The sequence below is a fragment of the Asparagus officinalis genome, chromosome 7 (assembly GCF_001876935.1).
Source record: "Asparagus officinalis chromosome 7, Aspof.V1, whole genome shotgun sequence".
Lineage (NCBI taxonomy): Eukaryota > Viridiplantae > Streptophyta > Magnoliopsida > Asparagales > Asparagaceae > Asparagus > Asparagus officinalis.
The window spans coordinates 136,312,908-136,332,346 of NC_033800.1; the positions used below are offsets into that span (position 1 = coordinate 136,312,908).

The 19,439-nt window shown below is 36.7% G+C and overlaps 1 protein-coding gene across 5 annotated transcripts; it reads left to right on the top strand.

The window, feature by feature from the left end:
- On the top strand, nucleotides 566-18,149 carry LOC109849001 (F-box/kelch-repeat protein SKIP30). 5 transcript variants are annotated; one of them, XM_020418764.1, is made up of 3 exons: nucleotides 566-806; nucleotides 5,753-6,019; nucleotides 16,762-18,149. In XM_020418764.1, the coding sequence occupies exon 3, from the start codon at nucleotides 16,811-16,813 to the stop codon at nucleotides 17,867-17,869; it is 1,059 nt and encodes a 352-aa protein (XP_020274353.1). In that variant the 5' UTR covers nucleotides 566-806; nucleotides 5,753-6,019; nucleotides 16,762-16,810; the 3' UTR covers nucleotides 17,870-18,149. The 5 variants fall into 5 exon arrangements, with proteins under 5 accessions (XP_020274353.1, XP_020274354.1, XP_020274352.1 ...); XM_020418765.1 differs by having other exon boundaries at nucleotides 5,753-5,990; XM_020418763.1 differs by lacking the exon at nucleotides 5,753-6,019 and having other exon boundaries at nucleotides 567-806.

The window sequence follows — 19,439 nt, forward strand, 5'->3', positions numbered from 1 at the left end:
TAAGCATGTTGATAATAACTCTATATTAATTATATTTAATATACTATGTTAGATATTATATTAACAACTTGTCAAACTCAAAACAAAAACACCAAACTTAAAACGCCTAAAAGATGGTTTGAAATAATTGTTGTATTTTTGGTTTGAGGATGATTAGTTCTAAAAACACCATGGTTTCTAAACGTATGGTGTTTTGTTTTTGATAAAAACACCATAGAAACAAATAAAACACCGTGGTATCCAAGTTTTATGATTCTTGTTTTGCATTTTTGTTTCCATCTTGCCAATATCAGGGTATTCCCTATGCAGTTTTGTAGTTGTTGACGACCCTATTTTCTGTCAATCGAACGTCTCTTTAGTTTTTGTAAGGCTTGCATCCTTTATAGAATTTCGACACGTTGAATCTTTATCCGGTTAGAATATTATATGATGTTTATCCCATCCAAACCCAATTCGGACCGGGCTGGTTCTTGCCAGAAGGCGGGCTGGGCTGAGGCGGCCCACGGCCCTGTCCATGCCTACCCCTAGCTTCTCGCCCACTAGATCCACATCCCACATCAGTCTTCGCTCGGTGCGGGTTCTCATACAACCGGGTCGGGTTCAACTTGCAGTTTGCGGCGCCTTTTCGTACCGCATATGCGCATCCCTGTCTCTCTCCAACGCCATCCCAAGCGCAACCTGGCTGTTCTCTTCGACGAGCTCTCTTTTCCCTTTTCTCTAATCTTTTTTTTTTCAAATCGAACCCTGAAAATTTCTATTTATTAATCGAAAAGAAACGAAGAGCTCCAGACCTACGCTATTCAAAGGTACGAATCGTACGATCTCCCCCATTTCTTTCTAATTTTTCTCTAATTTTGCGCTCAATTAGGAACAGAATGTGCTAGATTTTTATGTGCTCGATTCTTTGAAATATTTTTGATCCAAATCTCAAAATTTTAGGGGTTTTTTTGAGGTAGGTTTTTCTGCAAACCCTTTTGTTTGTTGCGATGCAAGTTGTTGATTACTCAATCGGTTGTTTTGTGAGCTTGGATCTAAATTTATTTAATTCAATTTGTCGCAGTTTCTTTGAATCTTTCCTAGATTAATAGAGTATATTGAGGAGTTCCTGATTCTTGACTTCGATGAAATTGGCATTGCCTTGTGGTTTAGGATATATTTGTTTTAGAATGAGGGCCTTTGGTGTAGGAAGCGAATTGTCCTAGGTTTACATGTAATATTTGTCTAATGTTTGGATTTACTGGTTGTGGTGGCCAATTTTGATTGAAAGAGAGGTGGTGAATGACTGACTGATGCTGGATGAGTATATAAGCCAAGAGTTTATGCCCATTTTTGGAGGGGTTGGTTAAATTTTTCGTAGGAAATCAACAGGACAAAGGAAGATCGTAAATCCAATTTATTCTGTATGGGGTAACAAGAATGGAGTTCAAATCCTCAGGTGCATGTCATGTTGCATTCTGTGATGGGTGCAGATGAACACAAAGTAGATTCAGAAAAACGTAGTTAGGTATGTGTGTAGAATACTGTACATGTATGCTATGTTGCATGGGTATGGGTATCGTACGGACATGACAACTTTGTAAAATTTAGGGTACAGGGACGTAGCTATATAAATATTTATATATGCATATATTATATCTTGGAATTAATAATTTATATGAGAACAAGGATGAGAATTAAAATTCCTATAATATGTTTATGTTTCTTTTATTATGTGGATTAAAAATTGGAAAATCACTAGTTTTTGAACTAGACATCCAAATGACCCTTCAAAATCATTATCCAGAACGTGATCTATGTCCAATGAGTTTCAAGAAGTGGATGTGAAGTGTATGATATGTCTAAAAAATGTATGTCAAATGTTTTAAATTAAAACATGTATTGTATAAATGAGCACATGCCCGAATAAAATGTATGCATATACGCAAGGAGTGTCCAAAGGAGTTTGGGTACGTGTGTACATGTCGGGTAGGGGTACAAGTTCAGATTAGAAGTACCTAGGTAACATAGGATATAAGTAGAGGTGGTCGTACAATTAGGTTGGTTGATTTTTTTGCTAAAGCTTCATGAAAAATCGGAACCAAAACTGGCTGGGGGTACTCAATTGAATCAATCCCATTTGTTCAGTTCAATGTGGTTTAGAAGCTGTCTTCGCAGGACATGACACAGGTCAAGAACAATTTAGCAAAATAGAATGCATAAGAGGCATTCAAAAATCCATACAACTTTTTTGTCCACGAAATTAATAAGCACTCCTCATTCTTAAAGATTCATACAATAGTTGTTGAATAACTTGAATATGATAGGAGCAAATTCACACTTCTCTTTCTTATCACATTGACCCTATGTTACCCGGGTACTTCATTATTGAAGCCGTACCCGTACCGGACACGTACCCGACACTTTTCCGTACCCAAACTTCATGGACACTTCTTGAATATATGCATGCATTTATTACAACATGTACTCAATTATACGATATATGTGTTAATTTAAAACACTTGTCAAAGACTTCCTGGACGTAGAGCTTACACTTCACATCCGTCTTTTGAAACTAATAGGATACGGGTTGAGTTCGTTTCAGTCCATACCCAAGTTCAAAACCATATAGTTAATGGGTTGTTTAGATGTCTAGTAAAAAATGAGTAGTTTACAATTCACGATAGTCAATATGATAAAATAAACTCAAAAATGTGATCGAAATTTTAATTCTAATGACACATGAAGCAGAAAAAAATTATCTCATGTACATTATTAATTCAATATATATATGTAGTTTGAACCCGTACCCAACATTTTACAGTTTTGTCGTGTCACCTACCCGTACGGTGGTACCCGCACACGTACCAGTACCAGTTTCCATGCAACTTAGATCTAGGTAATAATATTAGTTCTAAATTTTTAATTAAAGTAAAAATAGCTTTCTACTCTATTTCCTATGCAAGGAATATAGTTTTAACTTTTGGAATATTGATCTAAAGTGAATTATTTTATATATATATAGTCGTGTCCACGTACCCTACTTTTTACAAATTTGCCGTGTCCCATACCCGTACCCGCACCCGCACCCGTACCTAGGCAACATAGCATTGACCTTATGATAATTAGGTTACTATTCTACCAACCAATTAGAACTGCTATCACTAACCCATTTGTCTATTTCACACTAAGATGGATTCATTATAAAAAATGGGTTGTGGTGATAGGCAGTGTGGAAGAACTATGCGACTTGAGGAAGATGAAAATGGTCCATTGTGTTCATCATTGAGTATTCTTGTGGTTTGGGTAAGTGAGATTAGAGAGTAATTATTTTTGTTGTAATATTCTCTTGTGATTAGCGAATTCCTCTTATTGTCTTCACCTATAAATGTAAGCTAATTTATAGACTAACTACATTAAATCCTTGGTTGTTTTCTCTGTCTATACTATCTAGATGTAGTTGTATTATTCCTGTATATTCGTATAGACATCTTTTTTATTGAGATTGCCACTGCCACAACAAACTAGTAGCAAAGAATATGGCACATGAATGAAATCATTCAACAATCACATACAAGTCTATCTCAAGTTTGATTTTGCTTCGATCATGTTCAAGTCATTCGACAAATATTCACATTGACTTGAGTATAATAAATTTTCACTTCATCCTTGTTGTCACTCCAAAAAGCCTTACCGGTTTAGCCGCCAAGTGGGTGCAAGAAACTCCAAGAAAATCTCCATCTTGGCTCCGGTCCAGATGAGTTCAACTTGATTCTAACTACCACAACTTAATAAATAATGGAGATAGCGTCTAAACTTAACACTTCATAGACAAGCAGTCACATAGCAGCCTAAGTGTATTGGCATGTGCACCCAAAGGAGCTCTAACCTGTATTGGACCAAGTTACACAAGGAGTAAATATGGTGTCGTGCACTACATCTTAAGCTCTAACTAATGCAATAAAATCTTGAAGCAAAAAGACATCAACCAAGGCGCATCGTAACTTGGGCTTCGAAACTAGTTGTTGAGTCAGAGTAGATGGACGAAAAGTATGATAGTACATGTTAACTATATTATACTCTTTATTTTCTCATAGTACACAAACTAATACATCACGTATTCTTGCAAGATTGTCATTAGTTTAAGCTCACAACTACTCAAATTCCTAACTTATGATGGAGGAATGCTTACACACTCGCTCTCGTATTGTTCCTCTCTTCTCCACACACTCACAATATCTCAATGTAACCTAGACTTGTTTGTCTTCGGCTACTTATTTCTCTATCCATAGATGATCTTCAATTGATGCTTTGAAGAGCTTCTTGTAGAGCTCAAAATTACTATCATTTAGTGCTAATCAATATGATTGGTGTCACTAACCAAAGGTCGTCACCAACCACTAAATTGGTGTTGATTTTAACAGAGTAGATGATTATAGATCGGTACTTACGTAATGATAATCCTTTCAAATTGTTTGTGTGTATTCTAGGAATTGTTTGGCAAATTCTTAATACCGGGCCAGGTTCAGATTTGGCCCAGTTTTGACTTTGCTTTTTATTAGCAAAAATCGTTCTAGTTCTGGTCTATTTTTTCCAAGCCAAAAAAAAGGCGCTTAAAATGGTTCTTTTTTGAACCACCCCTCCATTGGTCAAAAAAGAACCAGTTTATCACAAAACTGGACCATGATCATTCCTAGCCCAGTTTTGAAGAGTTTTCCAAATTGGCCCTATGACTGGGAAGTTTTTGGGGACTAAGCTTGCATGCATATACTAAATAATTACCATGCCTTGATGATAGATCTAGCAAACACTAGCATTGCACTCAAGAAGCTGAACAACAACTACAAGTATGACATGGTAGCGAGAGAAGTTGTTTCAGAGATAGTGAGAATGTTAAAATCAACACCGACCAAGTAGTAAGTGACTGACTTTGGTTGGTGACAGCAGCTCATGTTGGTTGGTAACACTAACCATGTTCGTTGGTACAAAAATCATAAATTGTAGTAACCTTGAGCTCTATAAAAAAGCTTCTCAAAGCATCAGTTGGTGGTCATTTTATTGGTGGAGAAACAAGTAGTCAAATACAAATTTTTTTTTTTGGTGGTGGGGGAGGTGTGGTAATAAAAAAATAAAGAATTGGCAATTAGCCAGTATTTATTGTGTCAGATGTTAGAGGCCACCTCCTCCTTTTTATCTGCCTTTGCACAACCTGATGGATGTATGGATGTTTTTATGCAATACCCATGTATGCTATGCATGTTAACTCGTATTAAACTACACATTAAAACAAGAGTATTTTTGTTATTCTAAGAAATTAGCGTATTTTATTCTTATCATGCCTCTGATTACCAACCAATATATGCAGTCATCGTGCTTCCATATGCTACTGAGCTCATTTCTATTATATTACAAGTTTGTTCAGCTGAAATAGAATAAGACCTAAATACCACACTGGGTGATCTGTGGGTCCTAACAAATTTTCTTCAATTTTTTTACCTAAACACACACCAACAATTTCTATTCAATTTTTTTTACTTGAAAACACCATCTTCTTCACCTCTCCCTCCCTTCCCTCCCTCTTGAGCAAAAACAAAACCTTGCTCAACTCTTTAGCATCTTTACCCAAAAAACTACACATTACCTCTCTCTCTCTCTCTCTCTCTCTCTCTCTCTCTCTCTCTCTCTCTCTCTCTCTCTCTCTCTCTCGTGTCTATTCCCAATTCATTTCAAACTAATGATTTCACCTAGTCAATTAATTCGTCATGGATACTTGAAGAATTTCCGCCATGGAGGACGAGGTGGCGGAAGGGAGGGCTTCAATCTTGTATTGCTGAATCCTATCTCGACAAAAATGAAGACACGATCACTCGCAAAATTCAGTTCCCTGTAAGAGTTGGAAGTAGTGGTGACTACGTCACCAGTGTCTTTTATGTCGCGTCGATGAAGACGATGTGACATCCACCACGTCCTCATTAATGAAGTGGATCATGCAAGCTAATCACTTTTTGATCAAGGTCACGAATTCCATCCACATTATTATGATGTGAGCTATTTTCTTAAACTTTTATCTTCTGATTTTTGTGGTTGTGTAGAATCTGTAGATGAAAATTGAGATGATTTATTTTGCTCTTTTTTGTTATATTTGGAAGATTTTTCTAGAGTCTAGCTAGCCCCAGTGATTTTTTCAGTTTGTCCTTTAGTGGAACAACAAGACGTTTTTTTGCCCTATTTTGTTCATTTTAGTTTTTTTCTTTTCTTTATTATAGATCTATTTAGTTGATTTTTAGTTTTCTTATTGTTTTTCTCTTTTGCTTCGTTTGATTTGAGTTTTAGCATTGTGTTATTCTTCAAAATTTCTCTCTCTTACTTCTGTGATTTGGATTTTATCTTGTTAAAGGCATTTGTTTGTCTTAGGATTTTATAATTGTTTCTTTTATGAAATTATTTGGAAGAAGTAATTAAGTTATTAAAATAGTTTTATATTTTTCTCTTTGAGCACCTTTTTGTGGGAATAGGTTTTAATATTGTAGATCGAGCATTGCTATTGTGTTTCTTCATTATTCTTATGTCATGTTTCTTTATTGTTGTAAGATTTGATTTAGTGTTTCATTATTTGGAACTTTGAATATAATTTATATTTTTAGAATGTGATGTTTAATTAGAGGGAAGAAGTAATTAAGTTACTAAAATATTTTTGTGTTTTTTCCTCTTTGAGTGCTCTTTTGTGGGATTATATTTTAGTCTTGTAGATCGAGCATGGCCACTCTGTTTCTTCATTGCTCTTATGTTGTATTCTTCTTTAGTACAAGATTTGTCATATTTATTTAGTGTTTTATTATTTGGATCTTTGAAGTCAATTTATATCTCTAGAATGTGACATTGTAATTAGATTTAAAATGAGCATTGTGTTGATATGATTTAAAACGAGCATTATGTGAAAACACATCATGCTAATCTTTGCAATTTGGATGAGTTCATAAGCTAGTTTATAAAAAGTCGGGGAATGCCAACTTTTTAAAATTAGGCTTTAAAGCTAGATTATTTATTATGTCATATCAAATAAGTATACATGGAAAAGCTAGCTTAGAAGTGACATTGACCGTAAAATAGCTCCCCCTAAACACCCTCGAAGATATTCTAAAAGATTAAAGTAACTTTGGTTTCATTTTGTGACTTCTTTTCATTAGTTTACTATAATTTTTTATTTATTTCTTAGCCTAGTTGCACTTTGGTACCCCATCTTCATCCAAATTAAGTCTACCTTTGCAATAAGATTACACTAGTTAGGTCTTTCCTTTCTCATCATGTAGCGCTATGTGTCCTTACGGTTATGGGAGAGAGGAGGGTTTGAGAAGAAAAATTGTTATTGTATAGGATAACAATGAGAAGAGAAGCCTAAAGAGAAGGAATCAATGTTATGTGGAGAGAATAGAGAAAGGGACCTTGGATGTTCAATAATAATGCTCTCCCTTAGACATGCCATGGAGTTAAAGTTTAGAAAGTCAGTAAATAATGTACTATTAAAGACATGGATCACATGGGGATGACCAACAGAGTCAACAAATTGTAACCTATCCTTGTAAGTTTCAATTCGTTAAATGATTCCAAAGCATGAATGAAAGGGGTAATTCTATATGAACATTTATCTATATTGTTTGAAAAAGTGATTTGAGGGGTGTCTCATGAAGTTTTAGTAGCTAGTCGCATGTGGCAAATTAGAGTTGTTTCTTTCTAAAGTGCTATATGCCTCATTGATTGAGGCATATGAAGCTTGCTCTTCATACCCTAAATAGGCTCTCTGCTGGGGCACACACTTCGAGCCAGAGCAAAGAAGTATCATTGATTAAGGCATATATGAAGTTTTTCTTCATGCCTCTTTCCTTATCCCCTAATGCTCTAGGTCATCCGTACTTTCACATTAGTAGCATGTGGTTGTGGGAGCAACCATTTTCTCTTTCCTCATTGTAGGTAAGTTTGTTTGCATTCATGATTAGGCTTCCACTTTTGTTTTCCTGCAACTAATCACTTTCGAGCTTTTGAATTTTATGTTGATTTCAAGTTTCTCTTGGTCATTTTTATATGTTGTCCTCTTCCTTGCAAATTGATTTTGGTTCATGTTCTGTAATTTATTTCTCTCCTCTCGATTTTAGCCTTTTTTGTTCCTTTTTTTTATGAAATGCCATCTTATTTTTGCTACAGCTTGAATATTATAACTTTTTTGGTCATTTGGTCCTCTCTATGTTGCTAATCAGTGGAATAGCCAGACAGGTAGTCTTCTATATGTAATTATTATACTATAGCTTTCTCTTTCTTACTCCTTACGTATCTCGATTTTGGAGTATTATCCATTTTTGGATAAATATAGATTACTGAATAAATTTTGGACATAAAAATGTAACAATTTGTGGGCTCACATCTATGCTCCATCTCATAAGGGGATCAAACTATTCCTCACACCTCTACTTTTGTAAATTGTGTCGATGCCAGAATTTGACTCTGCACGTGATAGAATGGTTTCTGAAGGCACCTCTTGAGTTGTGGTAATTGTAAGCTAGTCTACTTTACCTTTCACGTCATTGATTTTGTTTGTTCCCTCTGCAGGCTAAAAACCTTAGCTTGCTTCCGCATCACTTGAGAATTTATTGCATTAACATCAGGTATAAGCATCCCTAAAGCATAAAAGCTTCTAGGACAAACGTCCTTGTTAGTTTTGTCGATAATGCAGGAGAAAACATTTAGTAAATTTTCAACTTAGCCTTTCCATCCTTTAGCTCCTCATGAAATATCTTCCTTATCTCTTGAAGATCACGAGCCCTTGTGAAGCTAGGCCCTTGGATTTTGTCAGATTGACGATATGACTTAGATTTGTGGATTGTATTTTTCATAGAGATAATGCATGCCTTTGTGGATTAAGAAATTTCCCATGTCTTTGTGTAGACCACGGAAAGATTCCCTGCTTCATTCTAGTATACAACAAAAACATAACAAGGTATTGAATATTTAAAACATTCCATTTGCACTAACTTGAATAGATAGGAAAACTTGAGGGTAGTCTGTGGAAGTTACTTAAACATATATTTACACTTTGATATTGATTGATGTATTATTTTATTAAAAGAACCAAGCTTACAAAAGGCGCTAGGCAGCCTAAGCGCCGAACCCGATGCCTAAAGCCTAGGTGCCTCCACGGGTCTTAGATGTTTTTTTTATTTTATGTTTTAGGTTCAATCAATGTTCTCAAAAGCATTAGGCACCGCTAGGTGACAAATTGGTGCTTAGGGCCTTGGTGCTACCATTGTTTTTAATACCCCGAACATGGCCCAATATTTCGCTCGATATATCGTTTTACATGGCTTGCCGCACCTGATATGGTCTCTAAATATCATTTACCTTTTTTTTTGCTATTTTGGGTTATATATCCCCGATATGACTGATATATTAGCCATGGTTTAAAATATCGGCCGATAATCCGATTTTATCGCCGAATTATCGGATTTTGGAGCTTTTCGCTAGTATAAGTAGGATTTTTAACCGATTATCGTTTTTTGAGGTTTATCGGAGAGTTATCGGCGATTAAGGCACTTATCGGTCGATAAGTAGGCTCTAATTATCGGCTTTATCGGCGAATAAGTAGGATTTGAGAGCTTTTACTTTCTTTTGGATTTGCTCTTTGAATGTTTACAAATTATGAACTATAGGATTTGAGAGCTTTTACTTTCTTTTGGATTTGCTCTTTGAATGTTTACAAATTATGAACTATTTGTTGCTTTTGGAACTTGGTTGATTGGTGATTAGCTTATGTTTGTTTATGGATATTGATAATGGCTTATAACTACTAAATATCAACTTAATAAGTTAGTTTATGAATCTCATGGTTAAACAATAATTTATATAAATGCATAGATGGTTCTTCATTCTTGATGTTATCTTATTATTTGCTTGTTTATTATTCTATTTTGACTAACATTATATTTTTTTAAAGCTTATGTTTGTTTATTATTTGCTAGTATATTATCCCAATAAATACTACTTATCCCCGATATATTCCCGATTTTCGCTATCCGATAAGGATTTTGACCATCCGATAAATCCCTGATAACCGACATTTAAAACCTTGATATTAGCCGATATATTAGCCAATGTATCCTTTTACATAGCTTGTTGCAAAATAATATACCGCATTAGGCAATTTTTGGGTGAGAAGTCATGATTCTCCCATTATATTAAATGACATTTTGGCCTAATAAATCAGACGGAATGTTACAATGTTGACTAGTACTTGTTTATTTTACAAGGTTGATTAGTAATCCTAAACATATATAATTTATATTTTGTATGCTTAGATTTTGTTAAGTATGTTGAGATTATATTTAGTGCGTTGTACTATATATGCAAACATCCGTTTTTTACATTTACCACATACCCCAAATATTTTCCCGATATTTGCTATCTGATATGAATTTAGCATTTAATATTTTCCTGATATCTGATCTTTAAAACCTTAGGCGTTAGGCCTAGGAGGATTTCTTTTTTTTTTGGTTTAAGTGGTGGCAAAAGAGGTTTTGTTAAAAGTTGGAGGAGTCAGAGAAGGTGTTCGTAGTCGATAGAGGAGGCTAGATGAGTTTAGAGGAGGTTAGAGGACGTGGAGACGATAACAGAGGAAATCACCACCAAGACCTAGCGGAGCATCCCGCACAAGCGGTCTCTGCTTCCCTAGGCCTCTCAAGACCTAGGCGGCCGAAGCTTAGGTGGCCTAGGTACTATGTAAGCCTAGGCGAGATATTTTTGAAACATTGAAAAGAGCTAGTCTTATCGAAGTAATTGTTAAAAATATTTTTTTAGTCTTGCAAATTAACTTGTCTTACAAATTTACCTGTGTGATTCTTTGGGAAAATTGACATATATTATTTTATGCAAGAAAGTTTCCAACATTAGGAATATGACACAAATGAGATCCCAAGATTTTTTTTGCAAATCTTATGTTCCCTCTTTTATATATTAATAATTAAATGTTGGGGTAAAAATAAGTTGTTGGAGAGGATTTGAAGTTGAAATTCAAGAGTCAAATCATGGAATTGCTATGCCCAAAGAACTACAGGAAAGGGTTTGAAGTTGACACAAATGATTTTTGAATTAAAAGATTCGTTTAGATTTATGGTTCAATTGAGGTCTAAAGACTCTAAATCCAAATAAGTATCTAGTTATGTAACATAACCATAAAGAATAATTAGAGCTCAATTTAAACCAAATTCTTTGGCAAAAAGTGTTTCAAAAGGTATCTCTACACAACTCCATTCTATGGTGCATCAAGTATTAACATTTATGATATGTATGTAGACATTATCCCATATGACATGTCAGTATTTATTAAATATCTCCTATATGTCCTCTATATCCACCATCCAATATGGATTTTTTGTCCGACATATCCATGACATCTAATTTTTAATACACTGCTCTTCTCTTGCTTCTGACGTAAATTGACATATATGTATCGAAGGAGGTATTAGAGGTGTTCATATCTAGAGGTTAAATGAGTTTGAAGTAGGTTGGAGGACGTGGAGGCTACAACACAAAAAATCACAATCAATGTCTAAAGGGTGCTGTTCATGTAAGCAGACAATGCTCTCCTGAACACTTCTAAAACCTAGGTGAGCAATCTAGGTATCATCCATGTACTAGGCGCTAGTTAGGCGGTTTAGATACTGCTTAAGCCTAGGTGTACACCTAGACGGACTAAGCGGAGGATTTTTATATGGTGTTCAAATAATTAACTGCAGATGCAATTCTGTCGTTGTGGTTGATGCATGTAGATATGACATATGATAATATAAATGGTAGGTTATCCAGACACTTCATCTAGGCTCTTGCATCCGTGTCTAACACTTACTGTATCTGTATCCATGTCAAACACTCTTTGGACACTTGTTGAATATATGCATACATTTATTAGACGTGTATACAATTATATAACACATATTTTAGTTAAAAACGCGTGATACACTTCTTGAACATGTATTTTACACTTCACCTTAAAATTATGTAGCTCGCGAGACTCGGGACAGATTCGTTTAGCACATACGTAGTTCATAAGTATAATTTTAAAAGATTGTTTGGGCATCTAGTTAAAAAATGAGCAATTTTTTAATTTATAATCTATGCAATAAAAGAAACATAAAAACATCATAAGGATTTTAGTTTTCTTAACATTTGAATGAAAAACAATATCGATCTCTTAAAGATTTGTTTTGCAGTTTTATCATGTCCCATATATGCACCCGTGTTCGCGTCTGCACCTGTACCTGTACGTATATCCATGCAACAAAGATAAATGCTCTTTTCAAACTCTAAAAGACTCCTTATTGATTTTCAAGCCCTTGATTCTTGCATGACCTTTAAGCAAGGTTTTAAATATCGGTTATCGGGGATTTATCGGACGGCCAAAATCCTTATCGGATAGCGGAAATCGGGGATATATCGGGGATAAGTAGTATTTATCGGAGTGATATACGGAATGGTGTATATATATAATATAATAACTAAAAAATGTAATCTAACCATGCATAATGACATATAAACATACCAAAATGTAAATCATCATGTTTAAAATCACTAACCAATTGTAGAAAGCAAAACTTACATCTTGACCGCACGATGAAACCATTCGATTGCATAGTCTTACTTATCAGCCGATAATCCCGATAAAAAAACCTTACTTATCGGCCGATAAGTACGGATAACGCCGATAACTCCCCGATAACTTGCCAAAAACGATAACCGATTAAAAATCCAAGTTATCCTATCGGAGAGCTTCCAAATCCGATAACTCGGCCGATAATATCGGTTATCGGCCGATATTTAAAACAGTGCCTTTAAGTAGCTGACTCGTATTCCTAGTGCATGCATAAACAGTACATATTTGTGCAAAAAATCGTTAGCATTGTTTTGTAGAGTAGACAATAGCAAATTGCCAATAATATGGTTTGATCAACATTATCATGAAAAGAATTTAAAGTTAGGGTAAATTACACTAGACCCCCATGAACTTTCAGCATTTTGAAGCAAATGCCTATGAACGTTAACACTAAGTCCCTACTAGTTTTTGTAGAAAACTCTAATGTCTTTTGGTAAATTATACTAAACCCCCAATAACTTTCAAATTGCCTTTCTGTGTTTTCTGATTCTAATTTATGATGGTTATCCGCAAAATGCAAAAAGCTATTTGGTGTTAAAGCGTGATTTTTAAAGTTCATAGTGGTCTACTGTAAAACACTAAAAGGTCATGGGGGTTTAGTGTAATTTACCCTTATATATAGCATTCAGATTGAAAAGTACCAAAATAACTAATTTAATAAGAGATCCGAATCTCAAATTTTTATTTATCATGAGAGATTGAATCTTAGATAGGAAATACTTGAACACATTCCATTATATACAATTGAATGAGAAATTTTAAATATACATAGTTATCCACTAAAACAAACACTTTGAAAATGTGAAACTTGCCTATAAAAAAGTCTTATCATTGGAAGCAAAGGTTGTCGTGCTGAATCTTGCAGAAGGAAGATAGATGCAGAACGGAGAGCAAAGAGATTGGTTTTGATTTTTGCCCCTTGAAATTTAAAAGGTGGGTAAGTGGGGAATGTTGATGGAGGATTTATGACATTGGTAAGTGGGAAGGACGTGGGTCATGTAATTATTTTTTTTCCCAATTTTGCCCTTTTGTAAATGTTTTAAAAACCTATAACCTGGTCCTGCGGCTGCAAGGACATCATTGGGTTTATGGCAAATTTGACCAAATAAGGGTGTAACACCAGAAAAATGGTCCAAAAGGCTAGCTTCTCTCAAATAATTAAATAAGTAGTAATAGATGCACATCCCCGCAACTCCTCCACACCTGGGGGCCCCCTCACATGCGCTCACGCACAACAAAAAGAAAGCCGCTAAAAAAAAGGAAGGTATGTGGACACACATTTATAATCTACATGTTTTAACATTCTCAACCTGTCCTGATATTTGCTCGACTTCTATGATCTTAGATTTGTTAAATCAATAAACATCTTTTCACATTTTCCAAAGGAAATTTCATTAATAATGATTCAAATATCATGTTAATGGTTGACCTCTCAGACGAAGAATATGGAAACGTACAATTCATTGAGCCCATGCCTTCCTTCCATTGAGAATATCCCATATCAGGTGTTCTGTTGATGCACTTGTCAAGGAACAGCGATTTATTGTCCATTGACTAAAAATCAGTGTTTATTACTCATGTATCAATTGATTCTTAAATTGCGTTATTTGCAAATAAAAGAAAACCACCTGAAGTGGTTGATAGGTTGTGGATGCTTTGGTGTGGCGGCAATGGTTATGGATTTCCTTGATCTGGGATGTAGATTATGTGGGCTGACAACTTTTCCTTACCATTTTCCAGTAATAGAACAAACGCAGCCCCTAGTTCCATGCTTATACGAAGTTTAAGCCACTATTTTTGAGATGATGAAGATCATTAATAATGTGATCATGAATAATTTTAGGGGGACTGTAATTTTTGATGTCCCTTGGGACCAAATTTCCTTCTATTGTCAATCATCCACCGTTCTCTCATGTTTGAATGCAGACATGCGTATGTAGCTTAGTTTGTCTGCCCACTAGGAAGCTGATTGCTGCATCTTTTCTGGTTTCTAGTTAAGCTTGAGCCATGATGGATCACAAAACTTAATTCACTCAAATTCTGTTTTACTCTTTTTTTTTGCCGCATGCACTTGGTGCACATACTTTGTTTAGGATGTGTACATGAGGGAGGGAGGATGTGAGGAAGGAGAGGAATTGAGCATCCGAGATAGATTTTGCCTTGCATCATTTCACTTTTGGGACTCTCCGTGACTTCAAATTTGTTTCTCAGTATCATTTGGAGAGGAAGGAAGGAGGGAGCTATGAAGCACGGACACGCATAACATGAAGCCGTATCGTGTCGTGTCCGTGTCGGACACACGTGTCGAACACACGTATCCTATGTATTTTTTAGGATTTGCCTCGTGTCGGCGTGTCGGATGGCCGTGTCGGATCCGTGTCCGTGTTACATAGGGAGGGAGAGAGGTTTACGTTCATACGCTACTAACTTTTTGAACAGTCCTAAACATATTTTTGCAATGATAGGTACACTCTAAATTAGAATGTCTGCCATTTTGACTGCTGTCTCTGCTAAATAAAAATGTTTATTTACAAATGGCTATGTTTAAATAATATTTCTTCGCTCTTATATCTCAGGCTACATAAAGGCAGAACATTTTATATTTTTGGTGCAAGACCTCGAAATTATTAAATAGTACTAAATTCTTGCAACTATTTAAAACATGACAAATTTCAATAGTATTGAAAATCAAGGAAGATATGTTTTCCCTGTGGAAATAAAGAATATAATTTACATTATGTATCAGCTATGAGTTTTGATGAGCACGGCATGGGCTGAGGGTTTTGAAGAGATGATACTACTACAACATCATAGCCTATTAGATAAACATAGACATATTGTGGAAGGAAATACTCAGTAGCACGTAATTGTGCTTAGGAATGAAAGTTATTGCTTAGGAATGAAAGTTATCTAGAAGTTGGCAGCCTAATGCCGATTTCTCTAATTAAAAAATTGAAACATGTTTTTGAGACCTAACATAGACCACATATTTCTATCTGCTTGGATAATTATGTGAACTTGGTATGGAAGATTCATAATTGCTAAGCACTGGGAAGGGATGAAACCTATGTAGCATGAATACTTCTCTCATCAAGCCATACTTATACCAGACGCTGACTTTCTTGAACACTCCTTGGATATATGCTTAGGCTTGTTCAAACGTGTGATTAATTATGTGATACATCTTTTAGTTTAAAACACCCATCGTACTCTTCTTGAACATATTTCCTACATTTCATATTCTCTTCTTGAAACTGGTTGGACATATGTTGGGCTTGTTGAAGCCCATATCCAATTTAGGACTATGATTTTAAACCTTGGATATGGGGTTAAAACCGGTTTCTAAGTTGTAATCTACATACCAAAGATAAATTAAAACTTACAGGAATTTTACTTCTCATAACATATGAACGAAAAGTTATATTTGTCGCTGGAGAAATTTAGTTTCCATACACACATAGATTGTTGTGTACAGTACCCTGCCTTTTACAAATCGTTGTGTCTTGGACCTGTTTCCACACCTGTACCTGTGATCGTGTAGTGTAGGATAAAATGATTCCAAATATACTGAAAATGCCAACTAACAGGAAAGATCAACCTGAACAACTATAGAAACCGTCTTTTGGGAGGTTTTGGCTGCATACCGTATCAAATCTGAATAGGTTAAGAAATAGGACGTACAGTCGCTGCACTAAAGGATTTTATCCTTCTGGATCGATTCCTATTCTAGAATTGGATACCTCACCATTTTTGGCATACTCATCGAAAATATTAGACATTGCTAAAATCTCCAAGCAGTTCTGTTATTGGATTAGCCAAGAAAGTTAGCATTCATGTGCTCAAAATGAATATTTGTAGTTAAATCTCAATATTCAAACAGCTTTTTTTTGTTTAGTTGAAGTTCCATGAATTTATAGCAGGCATGTGAAGTCTTAACTGCAAATTTTCTTTATTAGTGCAAATGCTGAAGCTTGCCTTACTCCTACCTTTCATTTTTATATTCCTTTTTCTTTTAATTCATCTCCACGTACAGATTCTCAGAGGCATGTATCATCATATTAAGTTACCGAGCATCATGTTTTTCATTTCAGATTATTCCGCTCCCCACAACCACCAAGTTATCTTCAGAAAGTCTTTTGAATGACAAATGATACTATGTGTGACCTTATAGAAGGCCTTCCAGATGCAGTCGCTCTTCGCTGCCTCGCTCGTGTCCCCTTCTGCTACCACAACCAGCTCCAGCTTGTCTGCCGATCTTGGAAATTCGCCCTCCGCAGCCATGAGCTCTTCAAAGTCCGCTGTGAAGTCAATGTAACTGAAGAGCTCCTCTGTGTCCTAGCTTTTGACCCTGAAAACATTTGGCAACTCTACGACCCTCTCAGAGACCGCTGGCTGACTCTCCCAGTCATGCCATCAGAGATCCGACACCTAGCTCGATTTGGCGTGGCCTCTGTTGGAGGAAAGCTCTTCGTCCTTGGCGGAGGAAGCGATCGAGTCGACCCTCTCACTGGTGATCATGATAGGATATTTGCGACAAGTGAGGTTTGGTCGTATGATCCCATATCTCGCGAGTGGGCCCGTAGGGCCAACATGATCTTGCCCCGTGCTATGTTCGCATGTTGTGCTTTAGACGATAAAATCATAGTTGCTGGTGGATTTACCAGTTTTCGTAGATCGGTATCAAGAGCTGAGATCTACGATCCGGATACTGATACGTGGGCCCCTCTGCCAGATCTCTGTCAGACTCACACCTCAGCTTGCTCTGGTGTGGTGATTCGTGGAAAGATGCATGTTATTCACAAAGGGCTATCGACGGTCCAAATATTACAGGATGGGGCCCGTGGTTGGGTTGTAGAGGACTACGGATGGCTCCAGGGCCCGATGGCTGTAGTTGATGGAGATCCATACGTGTTGAATGGAGGGTTTATACTGAAGCAGCAGCAGGAGAATTTGATGATGGATAAGGTGTTGTTGCCTACGTCGGAGTTTAAAAGAAGAATTGCGTTTGGGATGATTGGTCTGAGGGATGAGATTTATGTTATCGGAGGCGTTCTCGGGCCTGGGCCCACAAACCAGTCGATCAAGCAGCTGTGTGATGTCGATGTGCTCAGGGTTGGGTCTAGGCCGGGGTGGAGACTGGCTGCGCCGATGACCAAGTGTCGGGGAAGTATTCTGGGGTGTGCATTGTTGAAGATTTAGGGAATGTGGGATGTTATATGTGGTGGAATTGTTTGTTGTTATTGTTAATGTATGGTTCTTAGGTTACTTCATTTGTTGAACCGTGTAAAGGAGTTAGATAAGAGCTTTTTTGGTCTCAAAGGGATTGAAAGTGTTGTTGGTGATTGAGAACCAGGACGACACTCATATGATAGCCTTAAAACTGAGAAACATATATGTGCAATGATTACTGCAGGATGTCTCTTAAGGTTACAGTTTTCCAAAAAAATGTTGCAAATAGTTTACCACTAACCTCATATTAGTTTAATACTGTAAGATATGGACATGCGGTATGCTTCCTTATAAATTAGTAAGTGTTCATTTATTCTTTTTCTTTGACAGATGCTCGGGCGCTAGACCTGTTTGGCAATTCTTCAAATGGGGCTAGGTTTAGTCCTAAGCCCATTTTGAGAAGAAACGAGTTTGGGTAAAACATGGCCACTATTGACCCTGTTCCTTTAAGCTCAAAATTGTTCCGCAGTTTTGTTTTGCTGCACTTCCGCCCAGGACTGGAAAAAAAAAATTCAGTTTAGTCAATAATTGGGTCAGGATCATTCCTGGACCAATTGTAGGGTGTTTGCCGAACATACTTAATTGTATCCAAATAGCATGAATCCCTTCTTTATATATAAGGGAAAATTACTTCTATGTCCCAAATTTGAACTTCCAATGTGCCTCAACACCTTCTTTTTTTTAATGTGCTTTAGCCCCTTTTTTTTTTGAAAAAAATGTGCCCAAGGCCCCTCCATCATGATTCCAGCTCATGCCAGCAGTTGATTAGACATGCCAACTCATGATTAGACATGTCAGCTAGCTTAAATCCCAAATTTACCCTCTTCTTTCTCATGCCAGCGGATGTTAACTCTTACAGCTAACATGTTAACTCTTGCAGCTAACATGTTAACTCTTACTAATGTGCCCACGCGAAGTTCCTCGTGACGATGCCGGCGGCGGAGCAGGGGAGGGGCAGAGGAGGAGAGGAGGAGGGGGAGGGAGGTGTAGGGGGAGGTGCAGCGGGGGAGGGAGGCGAGGGAGGGGAGGGAGGCGGCGACGCTTGGGAAGGCGCTGGCGGCGGAGGCGGAGGCGCTTGGGAAGGCTGATCGACTCCAATAGATGCTCATTATAAGCTTTGATTTTGACTCCTATTCCTATTCATCAAAAGCATCCAGCATAGGGGAGGGAGGTGGGGACGGGGGAGGGAGGCAGAGCGGGGGAGGGAGCAAAGGGGGACCGGCAAAGGAGGAGGAGGAGAGATGTGAAGGGAGGGAAAAATCGGGTTTTTGGACATGGAGGGGTCTGGACGTAATTTTTTTTAAAAGGAGGGGCTGTAGTACATTAGGGAAAGTAAGGGGGTCTGTGGCACAATAGAAGTTGGGTTTTGGGGCCTTGAAGCAATTTTCCCCTTTTTAGGGATTTTTATAATAAAAAAATTAAAATCGTAAGCTGCAATTTGGACAAAAGCTAAAAATAACTTTCATGAGAAAACACTATTTTTCCATTAGTATCTAATTTAGTGATAGGGCTGCAATCTACTTTAAAGTTTCCATACTAA